At 45.3% G+C, this 25,866-nt stretch overlaps 1 protein-coding gene across 3 annotated transcripts in view; it reads left to right on the plus strand.

Annotated features, from left to right (window-relative positions):
* Positions 1 to 25,866, plus strand: part of St6gal1 (ST6 beta-galactoside alpha-2,6-sialyltransferase 1) — a 125,674-nt gene that overhangs the window by 70,226 nt on the left and 29,582 nt on the right. For all 3 annotated transcript variants that reach the window (XM_032900031.1, XM_032900033.1, XM_032900032.1), the window contains exons 3-4: positions 13,313 to 13,447; positions 16,507 to 17,152. In XM_032900031.1, the coding sequence (XP_032755922.1) occupies positions 16,555 to 17,152 (598 nt within the window). In that variant the 5' untranslated portion in view covers positions 13,313 to 13,447; positions 16,507 to 16,554. The remainder of the gene's footprint in view (positions 1 to 13,312; positions 13,448 to 16,506; positions 17,153 to 25,866) is intronic.

The following is a 25,866-nucleotide window of genomic DNA, read 5'->3' on the forward strand; positions in this document are numbered from 1 at the left end:
ACTATATGTAGGGAGAGAAAGTGGGCCAGAAAGAAAATGTCACGTTCAAACCCACTTATTTACATGCTAACTTCCCAAATTATTAAAAAGAATAAATAGGAAAGGTCCCATTAAAGAAAACGTTACAAAATAATATTTAAATTATTTAATCAGTTCAAAAGACATTCACGGAAAGTTAACATAAAAATAACGGTTAATAAAATGGTTATAGGAAAAAAAGAAAGAAAGGAACCACAGAGCGTCTCTGAGTTCAGGCAATCCTGGGTTCAAGGAGTTGGCTCTGCTATTTACCAGTAGAAATCCTTCAAGGTCCTTGGGTTCAGCGTCTTGACCTTTAAAACAGATTGAAAGACCGACTTCACTGTCCCACCGTGAGGCAGGCATGCTCTGTGCTGGGTCGATTTTGAAGCAGCTGTCTGGGTGACTAGCGTCCATGGATTATAGGTCATCAAGAGACCTGGGCCGATGCTGTGGGCTTATCCCATCCTGTGAAGGCCACCCTACTGTAATGCTTTAAGAACTGCTTATAGCTTCCAACCAGTTCAGTTTCAATCAACTTTGGATGTTAACAGGGCTGCCAGGATGCTATTAACAGATCAGAGCAAGACTTTCCTCCCTGAATTTTCTTCCCCTTTCTCTGTGCATGGTGCCCAGTGTGAGCTTGACTTGGTCCTGTGGAAGACATTAGAACAGTTCTTACCCTGGTGACCTGGAGGTAAGGTTACCTGTATTCAGTGATGCTGGTGTTTAAGAAATGTCTCCTGGAGAGAAGGCTTCAAGGTTAAAGGCCATAGACTCCAAAGGCTCTTCCAGTGGATCCTGGGTTCAAGGACAAGCATCTGTAACTCCAGTTCTACCTTTTCCTCCCTGCCCTGGGGCTGCATGTCTCAGTGCACAAAGCCTTACAACTTCCCACCTCTGCCACCCTTGAGGTGGTCAGTAGCCTGGTGGCCATGCCCAGTAAGCACCTGGGTTTACTCTTCATGCAAATAAGGTATTCCTGAGCCCCAGCCTATGATGTAAAACCACCCCCAAGGCCTCTACCCACTTCCCAAAGGTTTAAGTAGGCTTTGTTCTCCCTAATTAAACAGCTGCTCAATGAAGCCTGCCTCCCTGAACTTACCCATCAATGTCTGAGGTCTCCATCAGCCCCGGGCCCATTTCTGCCTGCCTCCCTTTCCCTCAGGCCACATGTCTGATCGCAGGCGATCATGCGGGTAAGGAAGGGTGTGCAGAGGCACTGGGCATGCACACGGTTCGCAGATCTGTGCGGTCAGAACACACATACATATAAAACAATAATTTATAACAAGGCCACGGAATTCTGGCCCTGGCTTCCTTTTGCCCGAATGGGCAAGGATACAGTGGAATACAGGAACAGCCCTTGCTTCACATGACCCCTGGATCTGGAGGCTCTGGGTGAAATGACGCTTAAGATAACACTAACAGGTGTGACTGTTCTCCCAAAAGACACAGTCAAACGGAAGTTGCAATAGAGAAACTTACATTCGTAGATTTAAGAGAGAACTCTTATTTTGAGACAGGGTCTAGATCTGCAGTGCACAGGGTAGCATTGAACTCACTGAGTAGACCTCAAAGAGGTCCCTTTTGGCCTCTTTCTGAGCGCTGGAATTACGTTTGTGCTACCACCATGCATGTCCAGGATTTAAGAGAAAAGCCTCAACATTTGACTTACTTCATTTATTTTCTTCTTTACTTTGCAGCCAGCTGGCCCTCTTTTGCAGTTTGGCACACGGGGCTTGTAGGGAGCCCATTCTCCTGCCTCCTGTAACTGCACCGCTGACTGTCCGAAGGGACATGTCCTAAAATGTGGGGTGGGGCAGGCCCACTGACTGGTCCAAAACTGAGTCTAGCCCAGCTCAACCTGAACTATGGAGGAGGGGGTCTGGTAGTTTAAAAAAAAAAAAAGTCAGCATTCCTCAGGAACTAATGAAGTTCTTTCCCATTTGCCTAAAGGAGCTAGCTGGCTCTGTGCTGGTGAAAGGGACACGTGGCTCTCCAAGTAACACAGGCCCATGGCTCCTATCAAGGCCTGTTACACAGTTCAAGGTCCATGCTAATCCTGAGCTTCTCACTGCCTTACACTCCCTACACTCACACTCACACTCACACTCACACTCACACCTAGGAGCTCCCTTGAGCTTCTCTCCTCCTTGATCCAGGAGTGACCAACATTGTTTTGAATAACATTTGATGACAGCTAGTTAAAATGATGAAGGAGACAGAATTCAAGGCAACAGAATGGCCAGCAGCTGCAGTGGCTTGGTAACCCTCTGAATGGCCAGAGCAGACAGGCACGCATAGAAATGCAGCCAGCTTGTGTGTTAGAATAATGTGGTTTACTCCCTTTGGGCTACAGTGGTGTTATATGAGAGACTTTTTCTGGAGAGACGTAATACATCCAGATCTAGGCTTTCCAGAAAGAGAGCCCCTGACAGACCCGAGTAATGCTTGCCTCAGAGGCCAGGTAGGTGAACCAATGAGGTTGTTTGTTTGCTTGCTTGCTCGATTGATTGCTTTGGAGACAGGGTTTCTCTGTAGCTCTGGCTGTCCTGGAACTCACTACGTATATCAGGCTGGTCTTGAACTCAGAGATCTACCTGCCTCTGCCTCCTGAGTGCTGGCATCACCACCGCCTGTACCAAAGAGTTTTTAACGCGATCGCTAATGGGGGAGTGAGTGAGGGGTCACTACGTGCATTACTGAGAAGCCCGGCATGGGCGATGACTCACAGAGGCTGCATCTCTGGAGCTCTGCACAGCTGACACGCAGCTCAAGATGCTCCTACTGACAGCTCACATGGGCCTCGGCTCCCCGTTCAGTAGCAGCTCACTGCCTCTGTAACGCTGGGGAGGGTGGCACTGCAGACATGTTGACCTGGTGAGTCTCCCTCTCCCTTCTCCAAATGGATGTTCCAATTTGGAGGGAACTGTTGTATAACACAGAAAGGCATCTTAAAATGACGATGTTAAAAAAACAAAAAGCCAGAAAACAAACCACTGAACCTCATTTCTTCACAAAGAAGACGATTATCAGTACCCTGGCTCCCAGGGTGATAAGATCGATTTTGGTAACATAAAATGCTCCTCCTCCTCTTCCTTTCCCACCCTTGTCTTCTACCAGCAGCAGCAGCAGCAGCAGCAGCAGCAGCGGCTGCCCCCTCTCCCCTCCATCTTAGGATCTCACACTGATGCCCAGACTTAAGCTTTCCATGCTCCTCCTAGGGACAGTAGCTACAGTGAGGCTTCTCACACGTGTCATCTAAGGAAGCCCATATTCTTCTCACAGTACTCGAAAGCCCCACCTGACCTGACAGCTCTCAGGCCCCAGCTCTTCTTGTGCTCTCTGCTGCAGGCCTGGCGTTGTTCCGGAAGCACAAAAGGCTTCTCTCTGCCCAGGAAATTTGCTCATCTGTTTTCCCTTCCACCAGGAACCCTCTTCTTGCAGAAGACTGCACGGCCCCTCCTGTACCTCCTGCCAGTCTATGATGATGTGGTCTCTCACACACTCAGTTTATTGTCCACCCAGCCCATTCCCATCGCTCTGCCCACTGCAATATCTTGCAAAGAAGTTTTCTCTTTCCACAGTGCCTCCTGCATATTGTATTCGATTGGATTCTTTATTTCCTCCCAAGTACATAGCAAATGTTGGGTACAAGGCATTTCTAGCCACCTTCAGAACCTATTCTGGAGTCTCCATTGGTTGAACTGTGAGCACTGGCAGATGTCCACCACACTGTGGGACTCTCCCCCTCCCCACTGCCATGCTCTTAGATGGTAGGACTTAGATTTTCTTTGTAGGTATAAAAGCAATCCAACAATGACAAAAACCCCTGCTGAACTTGAAATGATTGGATAGCAACTGGAGGTTTGAAAACTGGCATTGATTTTCTAGGACTCAGAGCAGGGACTACGGAAATAACACCCGGCCAGAGCCATCAGCCAGAAGCAGGGCACATGGGACAGGTCAAATGGTGTAGTCTCTCAGTAGAAGAGAAAATAATAAGGGAGTGGAAGCAACAATTACAGACTAAGTACTGAAGACACATATATTCTTGGAAGGATTGTGTGTGTGTGTGTGTGTGTGTGTGTGTGTGTGTGTGTGTGTGTGTGTGTTGGGGGTAATAAAGAGAATTAAAGAAAGAAGTTTCGTGGAACATTCTTCGTTCTCCCAAGGATGATCCACAGCTAACACATTCTAGATCCCTGTCGACGACCTTATACATGTCAGCAAAGAAGGTGTTAGAATATTTGGACTCTTTTCCTTGTCAAACACTACCTGAGAAATGCTGTAAGTGTGGGGGAACTGGTAGGAACCGGTAAAGCACTTTAAAAGAAAAAAAAATGTAGCAGGGACTGTAGAGATGAGAAGGAAGTGAAACTCTCCCCTTTCCTGGTATGGAGACAGACATAGTTTTCTATTTTTCTGAAGCACAGGGGCGTGGTGTAAGCCCAGTGGAGTAAAAGGTAAATGTGTTGCTTAAGAGCACGGTGTTTATTCAGCCTTCTTAAGAGGCTCTTTCTGTGCCTCCCTCCCCTGCTCAGTCCCTTTGATTGATGGAGCAGAATGCAGATTGGTGTTTGGTGTGGTAAGACTGGGGGAGATACCTGCTGGGACTGGGGCATCAGCTGCTCTGGGGAGTGGGTGTTGCACCGAAGGAGAGTTAATGGGGCATGGAGGGGCTGCTTTTCATCTGAACCTGCGCCGTCAGGCGTTTGCTCATCTGCCTGCAGGGCACAAGGGTGAAGACAGCAAATAGCCAGGAGGGTTTCTTTTTAGGGTTTCTTTTTTAACCTGTTTAGATTATCTGGCTTTGGTTGGACTGGGTCGGTGTCCTCCTCCCCACGAAAGTTCTTGTTAGGCTGTTGGGCAAGCACTGTGAGAATATACTATTTCTGAAGACTTTAGCAGCCTTCCCAGCACTGTCTCCTTGGCTGGGGGACATCAGATCTCTGGTAAGAGAACCTTTTAGAAAGCTCTTTCCTCAAAGCTTTCATGTGGTCAGGTTCTCACCTTCCTCAGCTTAGCCTTATTCAACTTGGCTTTGGGTAAACATTACAAAGGCTGCTGCACTCAGAGGGTAAAGGGCTTATGCCTTCCTAAACTGACTGGCTTCTCAGATTCCTCAGCGGCTGCCCAGTCTCCTGCTGCTTCTCACGGAGCCCTTGCTAGCAAGAGAGAGACTTGTCAGGAATGTTTTGGCAAAAGATTTAATCTTGACTCACTCAGGCTTCCACTTTGTGGAACTCGATCTTGGGTATTGGAATCAGACAGGAGAAGTGTGTTCCCAACTGCTACTAGTGTTTCCTCAGGAACCAGATCCTCAGAATATTAGCCCCATTTTTAAAAGGAGGAAAAAAAATGGTTTTGTTAAATGATTGTAAGAGCTCCTTACTCTGGGTGCTTGTGCTTTTTCCTTCCTGGATCTTGAAACCTTCCTCAGATTCTTGCTTTTCTCCACATCTCACTTTGGCTAGCCCTGCTCTAGCTACCTGCTCCTCAGAACCTGGTATACACTGGCCAGCTGCATTAGAATTCGACAGGGGAGTGTAGCCCAGTGGCAGTAGCAGGAGGCCCTGGCATTGATTCCCAGGGTCCAACACAACAACAAAAGTGTCCGTTCAGCTTGTTAGATACAGTTGCTCATCCCCAACACAGACTCTTTGGATCAGATTGATTAAGATAGAAGTCAGGAAACCCCATTTTTCCAGCTTCCGGAGAATTTTTGTTCTCTGCTGTATGTACTGCCTCCATAGGTAATGGGTGAGAGGGACGATCAGGAAGCCGCTATGGCTGATTCCAACTCCCCAGTGGCCACCTGCAGGCTTGATCTGATATCCCCCATCTCTCTTCACCAGAACTTCCTTTGAGGGATTTTAGTGAACATGTTTTGAGTGCAAACTGTCTGCTGGGCAGAGGGAGATAAGATACATGCAGCCTGTAGAGAGTATGGACACAACCTAGGCACTTCCATGCCTAGAGGTGGGGGAGGCGAGGAGGAGCCAGCTATACCCTGCAGAGGAGGGGCTGACCTGTAAGGTGGAGGGACCCCAGGAGGAATAAGGGTCGGGGAGCTGAGTAAAACATGTATGCCAAGAGAGAGGATGTACACGTGGCCTAAGGGTTGATGCTGGCCGGATGAAAGGAAGACCGAGTGTGGCCCACCTGATGCCTCTAACAAGAGCAGGTTCCTAGAGAGTCTTGCTACAAAGGAGAGAAATAGAGCCAGGGCTGGAAGGAAGGAACGAGATTGGGAGGAGGAGGGAGAGGGGGCGTACATTGACTTCATTTAGAACAATACGAGGGGCAGCTTGTGTAAGGTTGTGTTTGACTTTGTAGTTCGTTCTGTCAGCAAAACAGAAACAGTTGTTTGTTATAACCGTTTCTTCAAATTTTATCCATTGGTCAAGAGGAAAAGAGTTTATGGATCAATCTTCCTTATGTAGCTTAATGCAAATACATCTGAAAATATTTTTTCCCAGTTATTTTTGTTATTGTTATGTTTGTTTGTTTGTTTTTCCTGAATCATTTTAAAGTAAAAACATCCACTCCATATTCAAGTAATCCCATTTCTCCTCAAGGGATTTTTGTGTTGTTCAAATTAATGTTCAAATAAAGTCTATCTCACATATCACATATCTTTAAACATGTTTGGGGTTCGTCTATCTATTGTTGAAACCAGTTCAGTTGTCATATCGAAACCTTATTTTCTGAATTAGTAAACAGAACCCTGCAAACTTCTCTACTTACTATTTTAAGTATTCCCCCGCCCCACCCCCACTGTGACATTTTCTAATAACTGGAATTGCATCTGAAGCCCTGGCAATACAGAGATTGTGTGCTGTGTGCTCTAAATTGTCTTGTCAGGTGGGCTGGCAGGTAAATGCTGTCTATGTGCCCCACTTTTTTGGTTTTTTTTTTTTAAGATTTATTTATTTTATGTATGTGAGTACACTGTTGCTGTCTTCAGACACACCAGAAGAGGGCAGTGTATCTCATTACAGATGGTTGTGAGCCACCATGTGGTTGCTGGGAATTGAACTCAGGACCTCTGGAAGAGCAGTCAGTGCTCCTAACCGTTGAGCCATCTCTCCAGCCCTATGTGCCCCCCTTCTAATGATGTCAAGACTCCACTGATCGTGGGGGCTTCCTGAATCATGAGAGATCGCTTGTGTTTAGTGTTTGTGTATTTTTAAAGTAGAATGGCAGCCTGTTTGTGTGAGGATGGAGTCGCCTTTGAGAAAGGGACATTCATTCCTGCTGAAGAAAGTGGAGGAGTTGATGGAACTGATTCTTCAAGTAGGCAGGAGTATATAGAGTCCAAGGGGTCAGGGTTAGTCATTGTGGGCGAGACACCGCCAGTTCATTTTTAGTAATAAGAGGAATCTGGGCAGAGCCAGGGAGCGTGGGCTGTTAGTGCAGTGGAGAAAGTTCTGCTGTTCTCACGAACAAGGAACAAGCTTGTCAGAGCGGAAGGAGACTAGGAGGGGAGATGAAGCAGAACTCCGGAAGAGTGAGAGGTGAGTGCATTTGGGGAGACCATCATTGCCAGACAGGGTTAAGCATAGATTTCCCATAGCCATCAGTGGTCAATCACGTGAAATGAAATCAGTAAGTGAGTCTATGTCTATGTGTGTATGTGCATGTGCGTATGCATGTGTGTATGGATGCATGAGTGTATGTGAGTCTGTGTGTGTGCATGCACATGTGTGTATATGTGTGTGTGTTATTCTAGTTCAGCTGCATAAGTGAAGGGGTGAAATATGATAAAGAGTTAAGATTTCTCCAGAATTGGAATTTAGCAAATTATGGGTAATGAAAGTGGGTAAGGGAGTCATCCTAGTATTGACCATTGAATTCAAGATGACCAGGAGGAAGTGAGGACAGGAGGGTAGAGGGGGACATTCAGAGAAGATTGTTGGGGTTGAGGTAATCATCAGAGTAAGTTCCAAAGGCTGAAGTGGTGACTGGAAAGAGCATGTCTGAAACTGGGGTTATCGATTGGGTATATATTTCTTTGGGAATAATGGAATCAGTTATTTCCTTGAGAGAGTGTGGCTGAGATGACAACCAGCTGTAGCAGAGAAGACTGTTGAACTGTGAGGCCTGGGAACTGGAGTACTTTGTGGTGGTGAAGAATATCACTGAGCATCGTGACAGCTGTAGTGTTGGGGGAAAGGCCAGTAAGCCAGGAGCAAAATCTTCTGGAACTGAAGGGGAGCATCTTTTTCTGCATTAGAGCAGAAGTGGCCACAGCAAATGGGATGTGGAAGTTAATGGCGTAGACAGCATCGTGCATTTGCTGCAGGAATGAGATGAGTTGATGCATACAAGGTCTTAACACAGCCTTTAGGTCTGTGTGGTGAGCAGGTGTCTTAGTCAGGGTTTCTATTCCTGCACCAAACATCGAGACCCAGAAGCAAGTTGCGGAAGAAAGGGTTTCTTTAGCTCACACTTCTACGTTGCTGTTCATCACCAAAGGAAGTCAGGACTGGAACTCAAGCAGGTCAGGAAGCAGGAGCTGATGCAGAGGCCATGAAGGGATGTCACTTACTGGCTTGCTTCTCCTGACTAGATGGACGGCACTACCCACAATGGGCTGGGTCCTCCCCCCTTGAGCACTAGTTGAGAAAATGCCTTACAGCTGGGTCTCATGAGGGCATTTCCACAACTGAGGCTCCTTTTCTGTGATAACTCCAGCTTGTGTCAAGTTTTGTGTCACACAAAGCCAGCCAGGGCAGCAGGTGTCAGGGGTTCTCACTCTGAATCCACGTGGCTCAGGGAGCAGCGCTTAAGGCACTAGGTATAATTTTTACAAGGAAAGTGATTGCCTTTCATGTTAAAGTCTTTCCAAACAGGAGACACGGCTCCTTGCATAGCCACGAGTAACTAGCGGTGGTAATCCTTGCATCGTCTTGAGTAACTCACAGACTCAAGGAACATCTGCAAAGTGCTGCTGTAAAGGGGATTCTAGAGATTTAAAGGGATGAAGCAGGGTGGGGTTGTATCAGAGCCAATTGTGTTCTTTCATTAAAAATGACTGTGCGGACCAGGCAGTGGCGGCTCATGCCTTTATTTAATCCCAGCACTCGGAAGGCAGAGAGAGGTGGATCTCTTGAGTTTGAGGCCAGCCTGGTCTATAGAGCTATAGAGTGAGTTTTAGGACAGCCAGAGCAGCACACAAAAACCCCGTCTCAAACAAACAAACAAACAAACAAACAAACAAACAAACAAACCATAATAATAATAATAATAATAATAATAATAATAATAATAATAATAATAATAATGGGCTGGAGAGATGGCTCAGTGGTTAAGAGCACTGACTGCTCTTCCAGAGGTCCTGAGTTCAAATCCTAGCAAACACATGGTGGCTCACAACCATCTGTAATGGGATCTGATGCCCTCTTCTGATGTGTCTGAAGACTGCTACAGTGTACTTATATGTAATCATAAATAAATCTTTAAAAAGAAAATATAATAATAATAAACGATTTGAGAATTTTTTAGTTATGGGCTGGAGTCTGGCTAGACGAATGGGATCACTTATCTGAAAGGAAGAATTTTTTATATGGTTGGAAGAGATCTGCAATTAGGGGAATGTCACAGAGTGTGAAGAGAGCTGGAGTAGGCACAGTGGAATCACATTGAGCTCTATGAGAATGGGGGAACCTTGAGAGGCAGGAGTTGGTGTTGGAAGGAGATGTAGGTGTGGCCCACATCAAAAACAGTCTACACAGTATAAAAGCTAAGGGCACAAAAGTGTCTGGACCATTGAATGCTCTCCTTGAGTTCCCTGGATAAATTTCTTTTTCGTGTCTGTTTCCTCATTTGTAACACTGGGGTAGCATTGGTCCCCACAGAGTAGGGGTAGTGACGATGTCAGTGAAGTGCTGTGTATAACACTTACCACACACTCCTTTGAGCATCCCTTCTTACTTGGTTTATAAATAAGCCTTGGATAATAGGATCAGCCATCGTCCCCACTTTCCATAGTGTTAGCTGAGTCTTGGGGCTTTGAGTCAGCCATGATCACGTGACTGCTGGGAGGTAGAGCACGGGCGGTTCCCCAGGTCAGTGTGACACCGGATCACATGCTCTGAGTTTGAAGCTTGCCAATGTCAATAGAGTTCGTAGTCTGTCATCCCAAACCAAGGGTCCTGGTCTCACTTCTACGGCTGGTGGAAGATCACCAGACCAGCCATATCACGAGTGGCGGTCATGACCTTTGGAAGACCCTTCTAACTCTCAGTAGAACTCGATAAACAGCTTCAACTGGTTCACTTTTGAAATCCAGTTAAGCATGGTTTTTAATCCTCCCGGGAGGCATGACTTTCTGAGGAAATGCAGTTGACAGGAGGAAGGAAGAGTCAGGGGTAGATGGCTTCTTCTCATGTCTGGGGGTGCTACTCATTAAAAATCTCATGTCCCAATACTTTGTGTCTTAAGAAACAGTAGAGAACTTTCATGTGCTGGCAAGAGGTTCATCCAAGGGTCAGTGCTCTCTGAAGGCGTTATGAAAGAGTCTCTTTCATCAGCAACGCCTGAACTATGCAGAATGTTTAAAGAACTGCTTCAGTCAGCAAATACTTACTGTGCTCCTACTATGTGTTCAATACTCACCTAGTGTCTGGAGTTACTCACTGACAATAGCACTAAAGAAGACTGACAAGAGCTCTTCCTATATCTGTAGTGGAAGGAGGCAGCAGTCAATTAAATATGGACGCCCGTACATTGGTAAATACTGATACCACAAAGGAAACTTGTGACTAGAGAGGGAGCTGTCAGAGACATTTTCTGGCTCCCCCAGGAGGACACTCCAAATCCAGTTATCCTCTGAATTAGTAAAGGAAGCCCTGAACTGTTTTCCCTCTTCCTGAGCCCAGGACTGAACCCAGGGCTTTGGTCTTACTAAGCAAGCACTCTAGCACTGAGCTAAATCTCCAACCCTGGCCCTGAATGCTTTGGTAAAGGAGAAAGTGAGCTTCTCCACACTTGCTTCTGTCTTGCTCCTACTCATGAAAGAAATGGTTCTTTCAGATAGGCACTGTGGTCTTCAATGAAGCATCTTTTCCATTTTTCTGACAAGGCTCTTTGTCAGGATACCACAGTAAAGCCTTTGGGTATGCCATCATCCTTATTGTGGCTAGTCCTCTGTGACAGAATTGCTTACCGCTTTCTCCTGGTTGATAATGCTACATCTCTTGAGATAGGCTTCAAGGCCAGCTCAATATGATGCAGCCAGTTGATTGCATAGGATAAAGTGTTTTTTCCTCAAGAGTTTGCCTTAGTTACTGAACTATACCATCATCATCACCACCATCATCACCATCACCATCATCATCCACCACCAGTTCCTCAGCAACTTTCCAGGCATGACACTTGAATGTGCTTGGCTTGTACTTGCAGTCACATATGTATAGATAACACAATATATGTTTCCATTAAAATATTTAAATGTTTTCTTCTCTATAGCAACAAAAGTCCGTATGTATGTATGTATTTGTATGATCCACAGTATTATTCATGTTATTCATTCAAGTGGATGTAACTTCCAGGGGCAGTAGGTTTTCACCATTGTAAATAGGTTTGAAATGAAAACCTGTTTTCTGTACATATTATTGCTGTAGAGCGCCCGAGTTCTCTCCTCAGTAATCCTTGTTCAGTCCCCACAATTATAGAAAGAAGGACCTCACTTTACACGACAGGAGACTGAAATGGATATCTCCTCCTTGTCAATTGCTTATTCAGTCCTAGATTTTGGCAGTTTGGTTAGTAGTCACATGATTCTGGGGCTTGTGTAGTTTCTAGAAGGGGCAAAAGTTTGAACTTCTCCTTCAGTTATCTGACAATTTTATTGTGATCTTCCTGGCAATGTAGAAGACTGTTTTGAAGACTGCTGTGCACTGTCTAGTCTGTAAGCTGTTATTTTAATGCTCTAGGTGCTCCTTGGAGGTCTCCCTTAAGATCAACCTTAAGGCTCAAGGGGGACACATGGATCTCCCTGGGAAGGGAAATAGAATAGATTTCTATTTTCTAATAGACCATGGGCAGGGGAGTATGGGGATAGGAGGATCAGGTGGGGGATGGGGCTGGTGGAGGAGTGAGAGAGGCAGGGTGAGAGAGTAGGGAGAGATGACTGGAATTGTGGGACATTTGTGTGGTGTGTGTGTGTGTGACATTTGGGCGTGTGTGTGTGTGTGTGTGTGTGTGTGTGTGTGTGTGTGTGTGTGTGTGTGTGTGTGTGTGTACAGTGCCCACAGAGGCCAAAGAGGGTGTCAGATCCCTGGAATGGAATCATAGATAGGGTCCTAGCACCCACAGGTGCAAGTGCTGAGCACCTCTCCAGTCTATATTAGCCTTGCCTTATACATTGACTCTGTTTCCCTTTTTATCTTATTATGGTTTCCACTGAACGGAAATTTAAATTTTCTTGCAATGAAAATTTCATTTAGGTTTCCCTTTGCTATTTTTTTTTTATGTAGCATCAAAACTGGAAAGAATAAATATGAGTGAATTGTTTTGCCTTTGAAAATATTATATATGCTATGCTAACTACATAAAGCTTGGCTTTTATTTTTTTGCTGGTCTGGGGGTCAAGCCCAGGGCTATGCCCTTACCATATAGATACTCTACCACTGAGGTATATCCCATGGTTATTCCGTTCTTATCTTTTTTTGCTTTTCTTTTTTTTTTCGGAGCTGGGGACCGAACCCAGGGCCTTGCGCTTGCTAGGCAAGCGCTTTACCACTGAGCTAAATCCCCAACCCCTCGTTTCTTATCTTAAAGAGTAATTCATGTCTAGTTTAGACATCGTTCATTGTCCCTCATTCTACCACCCTAGGCGCCATTTTTCTCCTAGTACTTTTTCTTTTCGAAGGACTTTTTTTCTGGGTTTAAGTAGTTTTTGCAGTTCTGTAACCCATGTTAAAGATACATGACTCAAACTTCCCCATCTCATTAAATATTTTATACAAATAAATGCATTTTAAAAATATATCTGGAGGGTTTTTTGGGTGGGCTATTTATTCTTTAGGAGAGATTAATCACGTGTTCCTTCCCAGGTGGTTTTGTAATGCCCGCCTCCTCTTTCTAGAATATTCTTATCTGGCATGACTCTTTCTCTAGGCTGTCTGGATTGTTCATAGATCTTGACTATTTCATGTGTGGTTGGCCTTTACTTCTTCCTGGGATGTGCTCACACTTACAAAAGCGTCCATCCTTCCTGTTAATGTTTAACGCCACCCTGCTAGAAAAATCAGTCTGACCTTCTCCTTTATTTGTATTTCAGATGGTTTTTGATCATCCTGAGAAAAATGAGCCTTGGCCTCCAGACCTAGTAAAGTAACCTCTTTCTCATGGAGAACAGTGCTGGCTCCTGAGGATCTGGAGGGCCTGCAGCCCCAGAGGGATTAGCCAGAAGCAGGTAAGAAACTCTCAGCTCTTCACTGCCTCACCACAGCCCCTCTGCTTTCTCTCGGCTTTCCTGTCCTAGTTTTCTAAATGCTTGTTTAGTGAGGGCCAAGAAGGTGTGGAGAGCAGGCTTGCCCATCTCTGTCAGCTGCAGAAGAAAGTCTGAATTGTTCTATAGTTGGTAGCCTTTTATAAGGCTTTATAAAGCTCATAAGGTTTATATGCCTTTGACATGTCACATTACGTCTGACATTAAACCTGTTTCAGGGAGTAGCGAGGCAGAACTCCTTATTTACAGAGGCTCTCTTTAGTGCCTGTCTAGTGTTGGCTTGGTCTCTGTGGGTGGTAATGTATATGATTCAGTATTCCTTTTCTAGAAGTCTCCCCCAGGCATTACATTCACTGATACAGTTTCTTCAGCTTCATAGTCCCTTACTGAGCCTGACCGGGTTCGGTTCTGGGGCCATTTTTTTTATTATACAGAAGGGGTATAAGGAAGCATTTTCCTTTGGAGTAAGGGCAGGCACAAAACCCAAGCTTTGTAAACACCTGGTCACTAATGAGCAGGGACTGTGGTAAAAGTCAAGGGCAGAGAATACATCAGTTACAAAGCATGGAAGCTTTCAAAATAGTCTGGTGAGAGGGAAATTCACAGGTCACTTCTCTTTTGCTGAGGTGGGTATTAGGTAAGGCCTTCTTTGGTGTCTGTCTTGATCAAAGAGCTAGACAGGTGAGAATGGGCCGCTTCGCTCTGAGCGGCTGTGACTAGAAACCCCAGCTGGCCTTAGGTGACGGCAGTATCGGGGGGGGGGCACACAAGCACTGATGGAAGGTTCCAGATGAGTATGTTAATGCTGTTGTATTATTCGGGGTTCCCTAGAGTCACGGGACTTATGGAATAAATCTCTTCCATATCTTATTGGAATGAATCTCTTCCATATATGAATAAAAAGGGAATTTATTGCAATGCCTTACAGGCTGCAATCTAACTAACCCAACAGTGATCAGCTGTGAATGGAAATCCAAGAACCTAGTAATCGCTCAGTCCCACAAAGTCGGTCTTCTCTATATGTTGGAATCCCTCAGAAGCAGGCTCCAATGTCATAGAGGGAAGATCACAGAAGAAGATCACAGGTGTGCCCTCCATGTCTGGATTGTACTTAATTCCAGATGTAGTCAAGTTGGCAACCAAGAATGGCTGCCCCAGACATGAGGACCCAGGCCAACTGAGGGCTCTGAGACTGTCAGTGAGGTCATCTGTGAAAACTGCTTTTTTCCTAATCATCCCAGCAAAGGCAGTGGCAGCCTTCTCTGAGGCACCATTCTCGTAACAGTGAGGAGGTGTCTTTGCTACTATCTCCTCTCCTTAGAGTTCTAAGTCACATCCCAGCTCGTCACTCACACATGTCACTCCACGTCACTCACACAAGTTCAGAATTGCATGTATTTCTCCACCTGCCATGGAGCTCATGGGAGCCTCCCTGGTTAATTCAAAGCACCATACTGGATATTATAACACTTAAGAGCCCCTGGTAAATGGTGCCCACCAATGATGGCTGATGGAGGACACTTTGCTCTGACTGGGAGATTCAGCTCTGGGCGCTCTGATTTCTGAGTTCTGAAGGTCAACACTTACTGTTTACTGATCCCAATTAAAGATTTCTGTCCTTCGGTGCAAAGACTATAAACCACTGTCTTTTTCAACCTTCCCAATGCTGTGACCCTTTAATACTGTTCCTCATGTTGTGGTGACCCCCAGCTATAATATTATTCCATTGCTAATTCATAACTGTGATGCTGGCTTGTCTGGGGAAATTTAATTCATTTGTTCTCCAGTGGCGTAACAAGCCACTTCATGATGTCAGATCCGAATTCTTGCCCATCTCCGCGTGCCCCATCGCTTCCACAATGCCATCCGTTCCATTTTCAGTCACCCACATCACTCCCGACATGGCCCTCTTCTCAAGGGGCTGTTCTTCTCTCCCGGCCTTTGCTTTTACCCCGTTCCAGCCGGTCAGCACAGCCTTTTATTTAACATTCCCAGCTCCGCACAGATGAGATGGGTGGAAATGACTGTTCTGTCGATGCTCAGGGGCAGGCATTTTCACTCGTTCAAGGTCAGCAAGAATAGAATCAGGATCCCAGGATTCATGAACTTCCAGTCTGGAACTCCCACTGATGTATCTCAAACATCCTCAGGAACGAGCTTGGTAGGAAAGGACTTCAGAGTCACAGGGTAAGCAAAGTCCCAGGGGAATTGCTTTGACTCATCCCGGTGAGTAAACTTGGGAGAGGAAAGAATTTAATGTTTTCCAAAGGATACAGACCTTGTTTGAGTACGGAGTGTTTCCCTCTTTCACTTAGTCATCAGTGGACTGTGAGAAAGCAAAGATATGAAGGGCCCAGATATAAAGGGGCCATCCTAGCTATCTTACCAAGATTTTATCTTCTGTCATAAAATGATCTAGCAACTCTAGTACACTGAATGGGGGACTGTGGGGCTGACCTTTGGTCTAGAAGTCCTGGATCATAGCCCTCACAGATCTGGAGTACAGGTGCATGGGATTTCTCTGGCACTTTTAACTGATGTAGGATTTAAGAGACTCTGGGCTTGGCATATAGACCAGTCAGCCTGTTCCCTTTTTACAGTTGCCTGCAAGCCTACATGTCTTTGTTCCATAGAGAGCATGGGCTATAGAGTGAAATGATGTGAGAGGCTTCAGTCTAACATACTTGAGTGAGCGAGAGCAGAGAGAGCATCAGAATCTAAGAATCATGGTGCACACAGACCAAGGGTAGAAAGATGCATAAATGTTCATGGCTTGGTGAGATGTTCAGAGGAATGCTCCCTACATTCAAAGTCCAACCTAAGGCTTGTTTCCCCACCTCTGGCTTGCTCAAGGCTACATAGTTGATGGGAGGCTGTCAGGGTTGGACTTCAAGCCTGTTTCTGATAGACCTTATGCTCTATTCGTTGCTTGGTCCATCACCCCCCTGCCCGACACTTTGGACATACTGGTCGTCACCTTTCTACCCTTTGCTCTGTGTTCTTTTTGTCTTTTGTTTCTGTAGGCGTGGTTCCTGCTCTGCACAGTGGCTCTCCTGTCTGGATCATTCATTATGATTCATACCAACTTGAAGAAAAAGTTCAGCCTCTTCATCCTGGTCTTTCTCCTGTTCGCAGTCATCTGTGTGTGGAAGAAAGGGAGCGACTATGAGGCCCTTACACTGCAAGCCAAGGGATTCCAGATGCCCAAGAGCCAGGAGAAAGTGGCCATGGGGTCTGCTTCCCAGGTTGTGTTCTCAAACAGCAAGCAAGACCCTAAGGAAGACATTCCAATCCTCAGTTACCACAGGGTCACAGCCAAGGTCAAACCACAGCCTTCCTTCCAGGTGTGGGACAAGGACTCCACGTACGCAAAACTTAACCCCAGGCTGCTGAAGATCTGGAGAAACTATCTGAACATGAACAAATATAAAGTATCCTACAAGGGGCCCGGGCCAGGAGTCAAGTTCAGCATAGAAGCACTGCGTTGCCACCTTCGAGACCATGTGAACGTGTCTATGATAGAGGCCACAGATTTTCCCTTCAACACCACTGAGTGGGAGGGTTACCTGCCCAAGGAGAACTTTAGAACCAAGGTTGGGCCTTGGCAAAGGTGTGCCGTCGTCTCTTCTGCAGGATCTCTGAAAAACTCCCAGCTTGGTCGAGAGATTGGTATGTGTGCTTGTGAGGGTTTCTTTTGCTGCAACAAATTCCATCTCCAAATAAGGAAGTTGGGGAGGGAAGGATTTACTTGGCTCAACGCTTTTACATTGTTCACCACCAAAAGAAAGTTAAGACGGGAGACACAAACAGGTCTGGAGCCGAGAGGCAAGAGTCGATGCAAGAGGGCATGGAGGGGTGCTGCGTACTGGCTTACTCAGCCTGCTGTGTTATAGAACCCAGGACTATCAACCCAGGAGTGGCCCCACCCACAGTGGGCAGGGCCCTCCCCCCTTGATCACTGAAATAGTCTTACAATTATAAATGCCTTGTGGCTGGATCTCGTGGAGACATTTCCTCCTTCCTCTCATGACTCTAGCTTGAGTCAACTTGACACACAAAACCAACTAGTACAGTAGATCAGAGCTGTTCCCCGAGAGGCTGATGGTCCTAGGATTGACTGGGGAAGTTCAAGGCCCTAGAACAAGAAGCTAAGCATAGCTTAACAGACTGGCAGAGTTGTCTCAGTACAAGGTTTTCACATGTCTTTCTTAGAGTGAAAAATGCCACCACCCCCCTGCCCCCGCCCCCCATGATGTCTAACAGGACGGGACTGAGGCTTAAGTGTTTTTTCTTTTAATATCTTCTTTTAAGAAGTGATTCTTTGAGAGTTTCACACATGTATGTAGCATATATTAACATGTATGTAGTATATATTAACATGTATGTAGTATAAATTAACGGTTTGCAACCTACTCCATCCTCATCCCTAGATTTGTCCACCTTTCCAACTTCATGTCTTTTTTTTTTTAAAATAATCTACTGTGTCAAACTAATGTTGCCTGTGTGCACACAGATGTGTGTGCACAGTATTCCACTGTGAGATGATCAACGTACCAGGTCCCACAACCCTAAATTCACCCAGGTTCCATCAGGTGTTAATGGCTCCTCACCTCTCCGCTCCCCCCACACACACTGAGTGGAGGTCGTTTAGATTACCTAGGTCTTGGGTGACAAACAACAGTTGCTGTGCCTTTACAGGTTCAGTGATTCTGTCATCCGGAAGCCACTGTGTGGTCCCAGACCTTCAGGGAACTTGCTCTGTAGACCAGGCTAGCCTCAAACTCAGAGATCCACCGGCCTCTGCCTCCAAAGTGCTGAGACAAAAGTCATGTGCCACCGCTGCTTAGGGGTAGAATATCTTTCTATCTGTTTGGAATACTGGTATTCTATGGAGTATTTCATTTGAGAGAGAGAGAGAGAGAGAGAGAGAGAGAGAGAGAGAGAGAGAGAGAGAGAGAAGACCACTGTGGCATTTGAAAATACTTGAGTCATAGAACCTGACTTATTTTCAGGGTCTAAGCTTCTGTTTGTTTCTAACCCTGTGGAAAATGGTCACCCACATGTGTCACAGAGGTTCCAGAGCTCAACCTTGGGCACTGGCCATCACCTTCACCTTGTATTCAGGCAGGGTCTCTTTGTCGTTTGCCATTGCTGGGTACACCAGCCTAGCTGGCCTATAGGCTCCTGGGGACTCTCTGGTCCCTGCCTCCCATCTCCTGTAGGAGTCCTGGAATTACAGACACAAGACACCACGTGCGGTTTCAGGTGGGTTCTGAGAGTTCAGCTTCCTGTTCTCAAGCTTGCAATTTGCCCCTTGAGCTGCCTTCCTCATCCCGGTTCTAATACATGTGAATTCCTTTAAGTCTCACCTGGCTAATTCTCAGTTTTTCTCTTAAAAAAATATTAATTCAGCAGTATTTGGAGTGTGTTTGCATGCATGTGTATATTTGCATGTATGTGAGGTGTGTATGTGTTTGTGTGTGCATGCATATATGTGCAAGGTATGGGTATAGAGGTCTGAAGACAACTCTTGAGTTGGTTCTCTCTTGTCACCTTTATGTAGATTTAGTAGATCAAACTCAGGCTTGGTCAGTAAGAACTTTTGCCCCATGTTCTTTTAAAGGCACTCGAGCTGCAGTTCTTAACCTGGGGCTTTAGGCTAACTCCAGGTGTTTCATGAATCCTAAAAGTTGCCTGCAAAGCCATTCAGGGGAATTAGGAGTTTGGAAGTCTGTCTGTCTGTCTGTGTGTTTTTTTCCTAACAATGTGCCTGCTCCTCAGAGTGCTCTGTAACTGTAAGAGGCCCCATGTCTAAAGACACCAGCTTGCTATTCTTAAAATCCATAGCATCTAATAAAGAGCCAGAGTCTGGTCATATTGGCAAACTTGCAGCCGAGAGCTGACTGACTTGTGTGAAGCCACTTCTTTTTGTTATTTTGAGAGAACTCTGGCTATGGAGAAAGCCTCGCTGTCAGGCTGGGGTCCTGGGGAGGGTGAGGTCACACACTGCTTTTAATTTCCTAATGGTCTGCCAGGGAGAGTGGCCTGAAACCAGGCATAAGCTTTCAAAGAAGTAATGCAGACCCGCACTGAATTCTCTAGTACAGAAGGAGGTGAGATCACATTTTCTGTCTCCCGGTGTCAGTGGTGACTCAATGAGGCTCACAAAATGGCCAGTCCCAACCCAGCTTTGGTTTTTATCCTTTCGGTTTCTTGGGACTTTTTTTTTTTTTTTAAATAATTTTCCTTTCTAGAAACTAAATTCAATTGACTTCTGTAATGTGTCATAGAATTAGTTCTCTCTCTCTCTCTCTCTCTCTCTCTCTCTTTCTTTCTTTCTTTCTTCTCTGCATCTGCAAGAGAACAGTGGTGTTTAGGACGGTCCATATTAGATGACCTCTAGCTCTTTCCTTCAAGTTACTGTCTGGCTAAAATTGTGTTCAGATTTGCCCCCACCAGCGGGGACCCAGTTATTTGTGGGGGTTGAGGGGAACCCATCCCTGCGGGAGAACGGGCGAGAAAGAGGAGCGAGACCAAGCAGTGTCCTTGTTAAGGTCTGTTTATTGAGAGGAATGTACAGCATTTAAAGCTCTGAAGCAGGAATTGAAGCAGGAACTGAAGCTTAGAGCGGGAGGATGGGGGTGCTGGGAAGTGCCCAAGGACGTAAGGTGAATCTCTAAACCGCAAGATATTCTCCTTTTTTTTTTTTTTTTTTAAAGATTTATTTATTTATTTGATGTATGTGAGTACACTGTAGCTGTCTTCAGACACCAGAAGAGGGCATCAGATCCCATTACAGATGGTTGTGAGCCACCATGTAGTTGCTGGGAATTGAACTCAGGACCTCTGGAAGAGCAGTCAGTGCTCTTAACCACTGAGTCATCTCTCCAGCCCCTTTTATGTGTTTTCTAATAAAAAAAAAAAAATTTTTTTTTTTTTTTTAGAGTTTTGAGTTCATTCATGAATTGGGCTGTAAAGCCCACTTGGGCAGAACCTTGGTGGTTGTTTTTCTATCTATAACAAGACATCCATAATAGTCTCCCAAATTAGACTATGGTGACTCCATAATAATTAGGGCCTTTAAAAATTAATGGTATGCTTTCGTGTGTAACTATGTAGATAAGTCGAGGGTTTTATTTCAAAGTATAGCATATTTTTATCATACTATTACCAATAAGGGGGTTGGGGATTTAGCTCAGTGGTAAGCACTTGCTTAGCAAGCGCAAAAGGCCCTGGGTTGGGTTCCCAGCTCGAAAAAAGAAAAGAAAAAAAAAAAAGAATGATCGTGGTACACTCCCTTGTGTGCTCAGCATAGCGGCTTTCCTCATTTTAAATTTCATCTTTCTATATGGGAGTTTTGCCTGCATGTATGATGTCTATGTACTATGAGCATGCGCAGTGCCCATGGAGGCTAGACGGAAGGTATCGGAGCCCTGGAACTGGAGTTACATATAGTTGTGAACTACCTTGTGGGTGCGGGGAATTGAATCTGGGGCTTTTGGGGGAGTGGCCAGTGTTCTTAACTGCCGAGTCATCTCTCCAGTCCCTCAGTTCCAAAACTAATATTTTCCTTCATTCTTTGAGAATTTCATACAGTCTTACAATCTGTTTCGAGCATAGTCGCACGCACGCACGCACGCACGCACGCACGCACGCACGCACGCACGCACGCACGCACGCACGCACGCACGCACGCACGCACGCACGCTGCTTGCCCCAGATCCGCCTCTGGCTCCTCGCAACTTTTTGTGTTCTTTTTATTTTAACAACTCCCTGAATCTCACGTACTCATGGATGTGGGGCCATTCGCAGCAGCTTGGTCTACCCACTTAAAGGAAACTTAACTCGTTCTCCCCTAGGAGCGATACACTCTTCCTAGCTCCTCAGCTATGTGCCCCTCCTCCCACAAGCTGGTGCTGACTGACTTTGTCCTGGGCAGCACCTGCTGCCCTGGGCCCCTCCAAGTCCCCAGGAACTAACTGTGGAGGCCCAAGGGAATTGCATAACTGGGTGTAGGCAGAGAAGAGGTTGAAGGTGACTCCATGGCTCAAAGAAACGCTGGTGTTCTCTTGTGTCTCGGAATGGTAATGGCCTCCGAGTGAATTTGGCTGAGTCAGTTCCTTCTAACCCACAGGAAAAGAAAACAACATTCTGAGGCAAAATCGAGGAATGGAGGATGCATGGAGAGGATGTGGGGCCCATTGGGTGGAGAAAGGGAAGGAGTTAAGCCCAAGATATCACCAGGAGTCAGGCTGACAGGTGGCAGACTACATAGAGGCTTTGGATTTTGGCCTTTGTTTGTTTTTAGTCAATCCAGACTTCATGCTCAGGTCTCCACAGCTCTGTGCTGATCTGTACCGACCTGACCAAGTGCATCTTTTTCCTTCTCTTCATTTCTCCTTCCGTTGTACAGTGGCTCTAAACCTGTGAGTTGAGACCTCTTTGGGTTGAGCAGCCTTTCACAGGAGTCTCCAAAGACCACCGTAAAACATAGATATTTATGTTATATAACAGTATAGATAATGGTAGTGAACTCACAGTTAAGCAGTAGCAATGGAAATAATTGTATGACTGGGAGTTCCCACAACAAGAGGAACTGTATTAAAAAGTCGCGTTGTTAGGAAGGTTGAGCAGTCACTACCCTGGCCAGTTCTCTGCCTAATTTTCACCGTGTACTTTTTGTGCTCTCTGGTTAGGAGGGACTACCCTGGCTGTGCCTGACTATCTTTTGGGTCTTGGCTCTGAACTGTCAGACTATCAAAAGGAAAGTTCTTGAGTGTCTCTCCTTATACTAATCATATTTTTCAATTATGCATGAATTCCTATGTCTACCTTCTTTCTCCATGCAGTAAAACACAATGTCGTCGTGGGGAGGGACCTTGTCTTTTTTTGCCTCACAACATCGTCTCTGGTACCTAGAACTGTGGCTGGCATAACATAGTCGTCAATCAGTATTTTTCTGCATGGAGAAATGATTGTTTTTTAAAATGTGCAACATCAAGGACTTGCCCAAAACTTTCTGTATTGGGGAGTCCCCATTTTTCCTCCAAGCCCCTCTCCCCACTTCCCACCTACCTCTGGTACCTGGGAGTTGAAGTTTTGGACTATGTGAGTGGCTTCTGGCTTGTCTGTAACAGGCTCACGGGAGCACTGGCTTGCTCCTGAAAAAGAGGAGGGAAGACTACGCTTACTTTCTCTTAGTGCTCCCACACTGAATGACCTTCTGCTGTGGTTTTCTGGGATCAGAAGTCTCAGCTCCTGTTAGGTAGAACTTTCCAACTTTGGTTTTGCTCTCTCTTCTTTCTCTTCAGTTCTGTGAGATCAGAGGGTGAGGCAGATGGGAGTGGACAATGTTTCTCTCTCTCTCTCTCTCTCTCTCTCTCTCTCTCTCTCTCTCTCTCTCTCTCTCTCTCTCTCTCTCCAGACGCTAGGTTCCTCTCCTTCACAGCTGGTGTCAATGACCTTCCTGAGCTCAGAGTCTCTACCCCTCCTGCTGGATATGCCTGGGGGGTTAAAGAGCTCCATGAAGCCCTGGGTACTGTTCTGATTACCTCAAACTCAGCCTTGTACCCAGCACTTTCATTGCTCCTGGGATCCGTGGCTGGGAATGTTGCCTACGTGCAGTTTCTGACAGACCCATGTTTTGCCTGTGGTTTTGAAGCCCATGCTAATTCTGAGAAACCTATTGCAGGTCTGCGTTGTGTAAGGGTGGACCCGATGCCCTCTCTGCAGAGTACTGTGTGGAAGCTGATAAGATTTGGATAGGCTCATCTTGTGTTGTTTCCAAACCATTCCAAAGGCACACTGTCCAGGAATTCTGCACTGTAGTTTCTGTGAATAAGGTATCTGGATTCCTACAGTTTAGAGTAGTATTTATGAATTGAAATAAAGAGGAAGACTTTTGTGGCTTAATTCTGCAGGCACATCCCTTTACGGGTCATTTTATTTGGAGCTAAATGCCTTCTGTTCTTCCCATCCTATCTGTGTGGTTATTAAACAACCCTAAGCAAACCATATGGACAGTAGATGGTCTCTAATCTGATGCAGATTGTCAGGAGCCTTAACAGGACAAGCTAATAACTAGCAGGTGATCACCCTGAGATGGCCAGCCTCGGATTATTATATAATCTGCGACTGGTTCGCCCTTATTAAGCAAGGCTGTAAGGGATTCATTTTGGAAAAGATTCCTGCTATTAAAATGCTTTTCCTGTTGTTATTATTAGACATATATAACCATCATTGAGTAATAGCACACCCCTTTGGAGCAGATCTCTGCAGAGCTACGAAGTTGTACTATCTTGTAGTGATGCTATACAGACAAGTAGATGACTTCTTTAGTCTCCATGATGATCCTATAAGAATTCCTAAAATTATATCAATGATTATTAAGTTCTTTTATAGTGGGACTGCTATAAAGTCTCTTTCTGATAGTTAAAACTGCAGTGACAGCTCTGCCAGTTCTCAGGTGTCACCAGTTAATTGCTCTTAGATAGTAACCAGACCTTCTCCCACTCCGAACACATTCCAAGAAGTTGTAAAAACAATTATCAAGAGCAATAAGTAGAGAACAAACAATTTATTACAGGTGCAAGGACAGAGGATAAAATATTGACTGGGTTTGTCTATACAAATCTTCACTAACAACTATGGTTTTAGACCTTCAGTGAACCTGTAGAGCTGACACTGGCGATAAATGTTTAGCCAGATAATTACTCCTGATGGATAGTCATGTAAACATTCTCAGTTGTTAACTTCTTTTTCAATTTATGCTTTGATCTTTCATATGAACTTGTGATGAACTTTGTAACACTCGATCATGTATTCTGAAAGATGTTTAAGTGCTGAGGACAAAGAGAAGACACACAGACGGACAGATACAGAAGGACTGAGCTGGAGAGGGACTGAGCTGAAGAGTCAGGTTTGATCTAAGGAGAACTGAGCTAATAAGATCTGGGCTGAGAAGAGATGCAGAGAGGAATAACTTAGAGACTATAGGTAACATACGAGAACAATGTGCAGAATGCAGAGGAAAAGAGGAAAAAAGAAGCTGGAGAGAACAGAAGGAGCAGGCAGGTTTTTCCTTTCCATGGGACTGAACAGGCCATTTCTCAATAGCAAGGCAGACTTAGTCTTATTAAAAGGAACAAGCCTTTTCTCTTACAAACTTGGGTTTAATTCATTTAGTATTAAAAGCGTAGAAGCGATTTCTTCCTCTATATAATAAAGATTGTAGCTCATCTTTCATCCAGAATGAGTGAATTCTTTCTGCACGGATGCTTAATCTTTTGCCCCATATGAATATGTAAGTATGGATGTCTGTGTAATTGTGAGAATGTACGCATGTGTGTGTGTAAGAATGTAATTGTGAGAATGCATGTAAGCTGGGCCCAGCTGAATTTGAGTGGAAATGTATAAATGCACATTTATTGAATCTGTGTGTGAAATTATATACGATTATGCATATATGGCTATGTAGAAGTTTTTCCTTCTGCAAGCGCTATTCACTTCTCTTGGTTCAATAGAAGTTTATTGCTCTAAACTTCCCCCGTAGCCTGACAAGGACATAGGGACAAAAGGGAAAAGGCTCCAGCAATTAATCCTCTACTTGATCTCCAGCTGTTTTAGAATGAGGAGCTAAATGCCAGAGACTGCAGTTTCTGGCCTCAGAGGAACACAGAAGGCAGGTCAGTTACAGCAGCAGAGCATAGTGACTTAGACATAGATAAGTAAATCAGCTACAGTAACACAGTAACTTAGACTTAGATAAGTAAACTTATTATTATACAGCAACCCCAAATATCTCGTAAGACAAAGTCTTACCCTCCGCCGAAAAGAAGAACCAACAGGAGAAAGAAGACCAATGTCGGGGCTGGACTCTGGCAGCAGATGTTGCTAGTGAACCGCAAGCTTGTTTGAGCAAGTAGGGGTGGGGTCAGCTCTCACAGAATCTCAGAAATTTGGGGTTGGGATGATACCATCATGACTCACCTCCATCAGATTGGTCAGTGTTAGGGTTCAGAAACATGTGCAAGTCTTGCTAATTTTGCTTTAAAAAAAACAAAACAACAACAACAACAAAACAACAACCATAGGGACTAGGAAGTAGTTATGTGTTTTTGAGATGTTAGGTCTGACCTTGACCGGAGTTGTCTTACTTAGGGTTTCACTGCTGTGAACAGACACCATGACCAAGGCAACTCTTATAAAGGACAACATTTAATTGGGGCTGGCATACAGGTTCAGAGGTTCAGTCCATTATCATCAAGGCAGCATCCAGGCCTTGATGTGGTAGCATCCTGGATGTGGTAGCATCCAGGCAGGCGTGGTACAGGAGGAGCAGAGAGTTCTACATCTTGTTCTGATGGCAAACAGAAGACTGGCTT

This window comes from Rattus rattus, chromosome 4 (genome assembly GCF_011064425.1).
Source record: "Rattus rattus isolate New Zealand chromosome 4, Rrattus_CSIRO_v1, whole genome shotgun sequence".
In the NCBI taxonomy this organism is placed as follows: domain Eukaryota; kingdom Metazoa; phylum Chordata; class Mammalia; order Rodentia; family Muridae; genus Rattus; species Rattus rattus.